The sequence below is a fragment of the Acanthisitta chloris genome, unplaced genomic scaffold (assembly GCF_000695815.1).
Source record: "Acanthisitta chloris isolate BGI_N310 unplaced genomic scaffold, ASM69581v1 scaffold7543, whole genome shotgun sequence".
Classification (NCBI taxonomy): domain Eukaryota; kingdom Metazoa; phylum Chordata; class Aves; order Passeriformes; family Acanthisittidae; genus Acanthisitta; species Acanthisitta chloris.
Genome location: NW_008663192.1, coordinates 54,166 through 65,691, shown reverse-complemented (window position 1 = coordinate 65,691; position 11,526 = coordinate 54,166). Strand labels below are relative to the sequence as shown.

At 36.2% G+C, this 11,526-nt stretch overlaps 1 protein-coding gene across 1 annotated transcript in view; it reads left to right on the top strand.

Annotated features, from left to right (window-relative positions):
- LOC103798630 (thrombospondin type-1 domain-containing protein 7A-like) overlaps positions 1-11,526 on the top strand; it is a gene marked incomplete at both ends in the record, with an annotated part of 86,284 nt that overhangs the window by 23,017 nt on the left and 51,741 nt on the right. The window contains 2 exon segments of the mRNA XM_009070905.1: positions 529-684; positions 3,110-3,313. Coding sequence (XP_009069153.1) covers positions 529-684; positions 3,110-3,313 — 360 coding nt within the window.

Below are 11,526 nucleotides of genomic sequence, written 5' to 3'. Positions count from 1 at the left end.
ATATGCACTTGATGGTCTTTAGAGTATAAGCAAAACCAAATTTTTGTCATAATTTCAGATGTGTTTCTGTTTATGGCTTAAAAATAATCTTTTAAATATTAATTAACCAGGCCTTTGAAGTTATGCTATTATATACTATACATATACAGGTACAAAGGGATTTATACAGCTTTTTGTTCAGTTTCTTAAGTGAAGAAACAGAAAGATAGCAGAACATCAATTTACACAGAGCACAAAGTGAATAATTGTTGTGGCAGTGCAATTTATCCCTCAAATGAAAGGACTAGGTCCAAGACGGTGCTGCAATATGTACAGTCTTCCTGACTCCAAGTAATAGGACTTGACTCTGTTCATGCAGAGAGTAAACTGACTTCTGTTCTATTTTTTCAAGGCAAGCATTTTTCCATCACTTCATCAGATTAAAATCATGAGATAGCAGCCTTTTTGAATGAAGGAAGGTTCTGCCCACTTAGAGCTGAGGATTATGACCAGTGACGTGTGAGAAATGTTTTGACTTTGTTTTGGCAGCTTCGAGGCCAGTGGACCGTAAGCTGTGTACAGGACCTCTGCCCAGCACCTCCCAGCTGTGCCATATTCCCTGTCCTACAGAGTGTGAGACCTCGGCATGGTCAGCCTGGGGCCCGTGCACCTATGAAAGCTGTGATGACCCTCAGGCCAAGAAGGGTATGTAAAAATTCAGTAGAGCCTTTTAACAATGATTGTTTAATATTCCGAAGTCACTAGGAACTTCTGGCTGTGCAAGCACGCTAGATTTTGTATCAAGAAGTGTTTATCCAGTGCCTCTGGGCATCAAAATAAGGTCATTTAATTAGGACTATATTTAACATTACTGTTCCACGAAAGCTGGCAAAAAATGTAGCCTGTTTACTAAGCTCTCAAGGTGAGTTTGGGTTTTTTACAGGTCAATTCTGGTTTCAAACCTTCCTCTTGGACTGAAAGGGATACAGTTTGTCTGTGTGTTCAAATCACAGTTCTTGCACTGTCTCGAAGGGAGGACAGAAGCAGCCTTTGAAGTGCATAGTGTCCAAGTCTTTCAAAGATTTGCAGTTCAATAATAGCTGAAGAATTCCCCATTAGACCATAAAGCATGATCTGGCAAAGAGTTGGGACCATTCACTGTTGATAAGTGACACTGTTTTACAGATGACATGTGTTCATTTAAATTTCAGTATGTTTTACAGATTATTCCTAAGCAGAACAGATTGTAGTAACCTGACATCGAAACAGGAAAGCAAGAATACAGCGACAGGGACCTCATGTTAGAATAAGTCTGCAGGTTTCTGGCTGTAAATGAGAAATCCTGGCCTAGTCATTGCTGCAATGTGATTATCTGGCAAATGTTGAGAATACAAACTTGGTTCCTTGATTGAAAACAGTCATAAGAAAAGGCAGCCACATATGTCCTCTTGAAGGAACAACTGTGATTACTGTGTTAGCTTAGCTGCCTCTTTCTGGCACGCTGCTAGCTAGACTTCCATCTGGGCAGCAATAATGCAAGTTTTACAAAACTGTTTGATGGAACTCTGGCCCAACCTTGATCATTTCAAGAAGGAAAAAGCAGTTCAGTGTGTAAGCCTATTGAATTAAGTCTCCTCTAACTACAACTGTCAAGTAATCTTATTTCTGTTACTGTTTCATAGCTAAAGATTTGCTACATTTTGGGGGGTAAAGGTTAGGCTTGTGAGTCTGATTTGGACATCTGCGTAATGGAAATGTATTAGGATGTACTTTATGCAAGCCTTTATTCCTGCACACATGAGCAGGGATCTTTTCTCAACTGCCAATGTTTTCCTCTTATCTGGAAATTCTTACATTTTGTTTTATAATTGCATTGACAGTTCTTCAGAGAGAATGATGTAAAAGTTGTGTGGGCACTCCCAGTTTTAGCAGCATGTCTCTCTACATATTTCCAGATCATTTGCCTCCTTTGTTACTGTGGAGTTCATTTTTTTTGAAATTGTATCAGCCTTTATTGCAGGTCGAATAAACCATTTGCATATAGTTTGACTGATCTCTCCCATTTACGAAAAAGAAACACAATTGAATATACATGGAAGTGTGTTTTTAAAGTAATATTTGTTTAAATTGTATTGAGGCCTATCTTCAAAGAATAAATCCTCTCACATATGTGTTTGAAAACTGTACTGTTTAGTTTGTGTCAGGGTATAGATAAAAGAGTTGTATATAGTATTTTGTAAAAAATATCTATATATTACTAATCTGCCTGAATAGTGACCTAAAACAAGAGACTGTGATAAGATGTGAGAAGAAACAAACCTTTGCCAAAGTTAAAATATTCTGATCAGACATACCAGAAACTATAGAAAGATATTACATGAGGAACTATATCTTGAATCCATTCAATTTGGTTAGGTTGTTCTGACTGTATTTGATCTGGCTGTTTAAACATGTCATCCTGAAAGTGAGAAAGAGGGTTGTTGTTGGTCACTGACACTGACTTGGCAGATGACACTGTATAAAGGCCCACGAGTTTCTCCATCCCAAAATGAGTTTAGGTGGTCTTAAGGAAATGTATTAATGCTTGCAAGGAAATATTGTGATGTTTATTACTGTAAATTTGTTCATAAAAATTCTTGGGTATATTTCCATGCCCTCCCCTTTCTGGCAATGTAGTCTTTTTATTCTATTTTATTTTTGGTGGGGAGGGGTGGGAAGGGAGCTGATTTCACTTGATCATGTGAAGATACCTGAGAAGAAAACAAACTACATATTTCAGAAATGGCAACCCAGCAATCTAGTCAAGATTTATTAGATAAGATGGATCTGGCAAGAGTGATGCACAGGAAATGATGATGTTGCCCTTCTGGAGTGTGTATGACTATGATAACACAGGATTCAAGAGTTTTTGAGCTTATTCAGTAGGCTTTGTCTTACACCCCTGTCTAAGTTTTACCTCTAGGCTTTCTTCAATGAGTTCTTCTACCCAGTTATGTGAAATGCAGTTTTGTGCTAAGTGTCCATGGTATGTTTTACACAGAAGAGAAGCAGAACTGTTCACTCAGGTATAGATAAAAATTGCTTCACTTTGCATTTTAGAATTGAATTGTTATTTTCATTAACATTTCAGGCTTTAAACTAAGGAAACGTCGCATCACCAATGAGCCTACGGGAGGAACAGGAAACTGCCCTCATCTGCTGGAAGCCATCCCATGTGAAGAGCCCTCCTGCTATGACTGGAGAATCACAGGACTGGAGGAATGCATTCCAGACAATGAAAAGCCATGTGGCCCTGGTACGCAGGTTCCTGTTGTCGTCTGCATCAACAGTGATGGTAAGATGCTTTTTCCTGCAGTCCACACTGACTAGGAGTGATGATGCTAAAATGTAGTCCTAAAGGATAGCAGTTTTTGTTTTCAGCTTTCTCAATCCTTAAAACCAAGCTGTCTGGTATAGAGATAAATGTCCTTTAGTATTGGTTAGGATGAGTAAGACCTCTAGATGCTCTAGGATCAAGCTCTTTTGCCTACACACTATAGATTTTCAAAGCCTTACAAAGTGACTTTGAGAAAATGAAATAGAAAGCAGCTATTGTTCTTCAGTAGGTCAGACTCATGCCTGCAGTGGCTTGACTGAATTCCCTGATGTAATCCCACTAACAAAGCTGATCCTCTGAGTTCAGAAACAGATATGGTGTGAGTAAAGTAAGATGCATTGCAGTAAGTATAGCTGGAAGAAAAATAATAATGTGTTTATTTAAAAGCGTGGTTTGATGTGTGTTATGGAGTTGGGTTGACAGTCTGAGCTGTCTTGCTTCTTCAAAAGGTCAAAAAAAAATACCACTGTTATTCAATTATCCTCTGTGAGAGAAAACAGATTTTGCATGGCATAGTCATAAAAGCCAATTTGGAAAGCTGCTTACAGAATACTTTAATCTACAGAAGATTCATGAATTACTGTTGTGAGAATATTCCTCATTCATTAGTAATACTATAGTCTAGAGCAGCCTATAAATTAAAATAATTGTACTGACTACAGCATAGTATGGTAAAAGGCTTCTAACTCCCTACAGGGGATTAAGCAAGAGGACACCTCTGATGAGTGTTAACAGCTGCACAAAATATTTTGAAATTAAATTGGTCAGAAGTAGTAAGAACTGATTATAGAGATATTTAAGTCTTGAGCTTTCATGCTGAAGAATTTGGGTCATAATTGAGTTTTGGGGCTTAAATTGAAAAGCTTAGAGTTAAGAGCGTAAGCTTTATTTTTCTGCACACACCTGAGAGAAGTGGTAACCATTTTTACAGCTCAGAAAGAGAATATCCTATAATTACAATATTGAATCTACTATATTTTATGTCCTTATCTCAAAACATTTCCCATCACACACAGTAATAATTTCTTAGCAACACTGAATCTGTTTACAGGTTTGTTCGTATATATTTTCATATGAAAAATAGCCTTTTCCTCATAAACGAAAGTGTTTCCTAAATAATTGTGAATTTTACTCCCTTTTTTTACCAGCAAAAAAAGCGTAAAACAAAAAGTGTATTTTTTTGCTTTGCTAGATTTTGGCTAGTTTGGCATACCTTTGGTTTTGGGGAGTGGTATTTCCTCACATGTCTAACTTCTGATTAACCTAATTCATTACTGAGTTGTAATATAGTCACTTGTATTGACTATAACTTAGTGTATATTTGGATGATTATTATATATTTGCATGCCATCAATCTACTAAACTTTGAAGTGGGTTTTCTGTATATGGTATTGTCTATTGAAAACTCACAGGATTTGCTGTCTGCACTGTACAGGCTTTGGTTTTGGCCAAATTTGACTTTGAAGACTTATGATTAACCTTTTTACTCCCAATATTAATCTTTGTCTCTCTGTCTCTCTGAATTATATGGCATTATATATTGCTGAGTAAATATATGGCAGTATACATTGCCTGTATCAACAATCTGTCCCAGAAGGAATGAGAAGTTGGGCCTTGGCCGTGTGCCCATTAGTCTTTCAGGTTAAAGAGTTGTGGGTGTAGCTTCAAAGAAAGAAGAAAACAAATTGCAATTGTGGTTTGTTTTGCAAAGATCCAATCACCCACAAAGATATGTTGGCAGAGTGCAAAAGCAGTGGAGAGTAACGTAGTGAATTGCCCCAGCTCTTGTTTGAAATCCCTTCTCTTAGTAAACAATCTTCTGTGTACTTCATCAGTAATACCAAGTGTCTTTTGCTTATGGCTCTCCTGAGACAGATTAGCATAATGCAGTAGAAGCAAGGAAAGTACAAAATAAGGACCCACCAATCTCAGCAGTCTCTCCTTCTGAACTGACTCTGCTCAAACATCTCCTTAATTTGCCTCCCACAGTACCAACCCACTAAAACTTTTGTAGGAAACTCTTAAATACTCCTCTAAACATACACCACCACCTCTTCCCAAGTAGTTCCCAGCTAGTACTTTGGCCTTCTACCCCGGCAGTCAACAAGATATCCACGTTTTCCTTCACCAAGCACTTGTTGCAGGCATCTAGATTCTGTTCTGCAAAATACAAGAGACCGACACTTTGCAATCAGGCAGGATTAGCATCAAGCCTCACAGCTGCAGGGTAGTTTGCAGTAAAGTAAAGTTTGGAGAATGCTACTCTTCCATTGTATAATCATGGTTTAAATTACTCATCATAAGAAATTTGTGATATTCAGTGTTCTTTGAGCACTTCTTGGAGAAGACTGCATTGACTGTCAGTTAAAGACTGTGCCTCAGTTAACAGGATACATAATTTGTATAATAATTGTGCATTCATATAATTTTAGTCTAAATGACACACAGGGGATTTAATTCAGTTTTGTAGGTAAAAATGACTGAAGGGAAACAGTGTGTGGAAAGCATTAATTATGTCTAAGTTTGTTATATTACTCAAACTGAATTGACCTTTGCTTAACAATATTCATTTCAGTATCTTCAAGATTTTTTTTTAATTATTATTATTAATGAGCCAGTCTTAAAACAGTTCCTGGATAGGAAAGGTTGGATCAAACTGATATAAGTGTATTAAAACAAAAGTGTATTTTCCCCTTGGCTTTTGCTTTATAAAATGAAAAAGGCTGGTGGTGTAATTTTCAGAGTTAGCATTGCACTCTAAAGGTACTGCTTTAATGTAAGATAAACCCAATAGTGATTAGTATCTTCTCTTCCTATACACTGTTACATCATTCTATATGTTTAAAGCATAATTAGTTGGGACAACATGTCTTGACCTGGATGTTTTACTTCACAATTAGAACCAAGCAGCAGTGTTTGTGAGATTGTTTCATCTAATTGGAATGAGGTTCTCCCTTCAATTTGGTGTATAGATAAGAGTCATTACAGCCTTGGAGACAATAGCAAACAATAGATTATTCTCCCCTGGTTTTGCTGGTGGCCTGTGATTGTCATTCTCTTTCCACAGTGGATGGCAGTAATCAGAATTTTCATTCAGGCTGAAAAAAATATGACAGTCAGTACCCCAAGTTGTCATTGCAGAGGTTATAATGAACTTTGATGTATTTTATTACAGAAATGGAACTTCAGCCTTTTACCATGGAAGAAAAACCTTTTCAGAATGAGTATTCTAAGTCAATCTTCTAGGAAATTTTACAAAGAAGCTCCTATAGGTGAAAAGAACACTTTTGGTTGTGGAAACCCCCAGATTGGACAGAAACTGATCAGAATTCCTTAATTGTATGCATAATGTTAAGAATTAGAGATCTGTCGCAAGTGTTCCATTCTACAGATTTTTTATTGATGATACAATGACTTTTTAAAAATAAACTGTAATTCAACTTTATATGTGTAATATATATAAGGCATACTTGCATGCATGCAAAGACACAGATAAGTACATATTATCTATTATTAAAGGGTTTAATACAGTTGTTTATAAGATGATTTTAGAACAGATGAATTTGTTACATTTCTCTGTAGCTATGACAATCTATGGAGAACACTGTTTCAAAAATATTTCTGTATTATTTAAAGTCTGTAGTGGCAAAGCTGGCTGCGTTTCCACTCCATTAACAGCCATATTAGTGCTATTCATATGTAAATATGGCAAAATAATTTCTGACTTAAAAATCTGCAAAATTAACTACTGCTGAAAATACCTACAAAAGCTCATTCATTCATTACGGGTTTTTAGGTTTATACCTTTGAGCTGAAGTCTGTGGCACAGGTACTCGTCGTGGCTGTGGTGTCGGTAACATCCTTCTGATCCTCAGACACAGGGCTGAAATGACTTGCTCATTTTGTAGGAACGTGTAAATGATAAATTGGTTTACAGCATTTATAATATACTGGGCTTTGTGTCACTGCATGTGTTACTCTGGATAAAACAGATCTCACTTTTGAAGGGCAAATTTCTTCCGGATCTTGTTCAAGCTAATTGTTGGGTTACAGCTAGCTCCACAGGGGACAGGAGTGGACTCGGTGCCTTTTCCTGCCTCGCAGCTGTGTGAGAAACTTGCCTTAGAAGAGGGAACCATGGCAACAGCAAAGCTGTTCATGTATATGCAAATTACTACAACTCTTTGAAGTAGCAAAACTGGTCCTGAATTTGTCTAGGCAGAGGTGTGTGCTGATGTAGCTGAGTGCCATGAGTTCTTTTCTGGCATCTGCATGTAGATTGGTGACACAGGTTTGGTCTTCCTGAGACTGATGCGTAAATTCAAACCACCACTGACGTGAGCATATCGAGATGTAAATGGGTGGGGTTTGCCTGTTTTGCAATATTGAGGGGCAAAATGATGGTGCTAATTAAAAAGCAAAGTTAGTTAATTAAAAAAGCATGCTGCTTAATTAAAAGATGCAGAAAGTAAACTACTCTGTTTTGTTCAGACACATTTTAAACCTATTATTTTAGCTACTCTATATGGAGCTGAAGTACTGTACTGGCCAAAATGGAAAAAAGTACGTTTTCAGGTTACATTTCCATTATCAGAGTTTATTCTCAGCTAGTGAGACTGACTGAAGACACCACACTTCAGCTATGCAAACATCTTATGTTTACTTTGCTTGCTTGTTTTTCTCTAGACTTAGAAGTATTTATTTCTGAAATATGTCTTCTTTTGTTTTTGTGGAATTTTACTTTGAAGTAAAGCTTATAAAATTTCTTCATGAAGGTAAAATTTTCTTCTATAGTTTCCTGATCAACATCTGTATTTTTTTTCCTATTTTTTCTTGGAGCTTTATAATGTCTTACAATAGGCAGCTAATGAAATATATAGAATAAATTTGCAGAAAAACCCTGAATATTGATTGGTGCAACAATTCGCATTTAAAATATTTTGGCTGGTTTAAGAACTGGCTCTTTCTGTATATGTATCAAATGAATCAAATATATGCTAAATTACTAGATGCTGGTCTTCATTTATTTTCATAATAGGAAACAATAAGAGAATCAATGGACCTGGGCATAGGTATTTTAGAGGTGTGCCCATGTATTAAGAATCTACTTGTACCATTTATGTTGTGTAGATATATGTATTGAATAGAGGAACCATCAGACTGGCTGGATTTTTTGATCATTATTTAGAAAAGAAAATACTATTTTGTGTCACTTTATGACTTAGTTCTTTAAAAAGAACAAAGGGCTGGATTCAAATTGAATTATTCAGTTAATCCTATAAGAAAACCCAGATCAAAATCTGGTCAATGCTCAGCAGTCAATTAGTAGAGAAATACAGTAGCTAATGACAGTTTCTTTCAGCTCATATTGCCTTATGCTTACAGGAGCTTGGTTATGTGGGTATTAGTCATCATTTCCCAATATTTATTTCCTAGCTAATATCATAACACAATTGATTTAAAGTGCTCTTTGCTGATGACAGCTTTTTGGATGACCCTCTGTGGCATTTAAATCAAATGTAAGATTCATACCTTGTCCTTCACTGTAAACACATAGACTATGAAATCTATAACCAAGTCCTTCCTTTCCCTTAGTTTTTCTAGTTACAAACAAAACTACTGAGTATGTTTATTCAATGTTTGGTGTATTTAAGGATTTCTTACTGAGGGCAAAATACAATCAGTCTAAAGGACCTTAAAATTGCCGCTCTAAGACCATTATGTTTCAGAGCATTGGATTTTTAAGGCATTTATTTTTAGCAAGATTTTCTTTAGTATAAAGGGACATAAGGAAAAAACAGTGCATAGTACTGCTTAAACTATCTCATTTGAGTCTCAGAATGTTTGATAATTGATAATTCTTCTGTCAATAAAAGGTCACATTTAATTGGTCACACTGGTTCCTTTTTGTCTCTCATCTTGACATGAGGAAAGTGGACATGTCACTACTGAGTTTCATATAAGAATGGGTGCTTTTAGTGTTTATGTAACGTGAAGTGATTTAATTATATGGGATGAATTAAATACATCACTTTCTTTGCCCCTGTCTTTAATAGCTGGCCTGTAATATGATGTGATGATTTCAATTAAAAGGATAAATAAAACAAAATCAGAGTTTCATGTGCATAGTCCAGTAAACAATTAGCACTTATGACAGTGCAGTAGACCTTTATTTCCAGTTTACTGTATGTTTTTAAAGACGGAGTTGCACGTGGTATGGTCAATTCCTACAGAGACATTAATGTCCTTAAGTAATATGATAAAGTTAAAAACAGGTGGGCCAACTTAATTACCAAAATCTTTTTCTTACGTCATAGATTATACTTGAAATATTTTTACAAAACATAATCAGCAGATATGTTAGATGTAATACTGTTCTGTGTAATAATACATAGCTGTACATTAAATACCACTTTATTGGAAGGTTATACTACACAGTACTAATCATTAATCTTTATGATAAAAGTGGCAACTTTGAGCCTTAAGATCTGTGTCATTTCACAGTTCCTGGAACTCCTGTGTATTGCACAAGCACCATGTCTACTGAATACTTAAGAAACTTAAAACTAGGAGTAAAACACGCTCAACCACAATGATTACTCAAAATCAGGACAAACGACAGATCATCCCAATCTCTCCAATGTTCCCAGTGATCTGTTCCAGATTTTGTAGTGCAGCTAGTTTGTGATGACATAGCAGAAACCCTGGCAGAAAGAAAGGAATAGATTTGGATCTGGGATTTGGCAAAAAGGGGGATGGAAAACAAGATGAAGAAACTGCTGACCAAGCAATGATGTTAAAAGCTGGCAACAGGTAGGATTTGACCCTGTTTAATGAGACCAAGTAAGGAACCCAAAGTTCTAAAGTATCTCTACATGGCAGAGATTAGGAATGAATTTGGGGAGGGATTTAATCTGTTAACAACCAGCCCAAGGGAGTCTTTCAAAAGCAGCTGGAGAGAACTTGGCAGGGCCAGGTCAAAGAGACAGTGAGGTGACAGACTGAAATTAGTGTCCGGAGAAAATAAGGCTGGATAAGAAGCCACAGAATGAGGAAGAAAGAAGGAAAATCATAACTTCTAGCACTGGAATGCAATGCATTTTATTTTGCTTCTGTTTTTGTCTCATGAGATCACCAGGCAGAGAAGCAGTGTCCAGTATCAGCATAACACCCACGACAGAAGTACTATTTTTCATTTGGCATCTCTTTTAAACTAGAAAATTGGAAAGAAATGTAATGAATTCAAGTATTTTAGGTTGCAAAGCCAAGCACTCAAACATTAGAAAATTAAGGTTGTTTGTCTGGTCCTTATCCGAATGTATCAGATGGAAGTCTTTAATTATTTAATTGTGCCAACATGGCATTTTCCCCACAGAACCTGCTACTAATTTGTGAGACAGCTATATCTCCTTTGGGGATTAAGTGGGCATTTTATAGTAATGAATGCATTGTCTTTGAGACAACTAGTCTCATCACTAGCCTTAGTTGCCTCATTCTTCAGGGTTTCATTTTGCTCCACTTTTGTTCAGCATCAGAAAAATATAAATAATACTGACCTGTCACATCTAGAGTGTTCTGAAAATAACACTGTATTAGTGGGCGTCTGATAGTCATGACAGAAAGATCTTAGAAAAAGTGGCAATTCTGTTTTAATAACACTTTTAATTAGTGTGTGGTAAATAAAACATAGGCTCATGCCTTGAACAAAGAGAATAAAACTAAAAATACCAAATAGCTCCTCATTAAGGAGTTTCCAATCTGTGAACTGAAGGAGGAAGGGACCCAGTGGGAAAATAATAAACATGTGGTTATGCAATTAAAAAATCCTGCATTATACAAAGGCAACTTTAATTCTGGTATTTAATGTTGTTTGCTTTCTTGACATAGTTTTGGGGGTAATTTATGGATGAACTATGTAAAGCTTGCCCTAGGAATTATCACATGTTTGGGTTTAAATTTACTGATATTAGACATCCTTTATTGGTACTGTCATTATTTTATAAGTAGCAAATTGTTGCATTAGTGTTTTCCAGAGAAAAGAGATTAAGCAGAAACTGCATGAAATCTCTTATTGTGAATGTCTCAGAATGGATTTATTTTTTTGCTTTAAAGAGGGAAGAAATAAGAATTACACTAGCTAGAAACATTTTCTGTATTGTAGGAATCTTCTA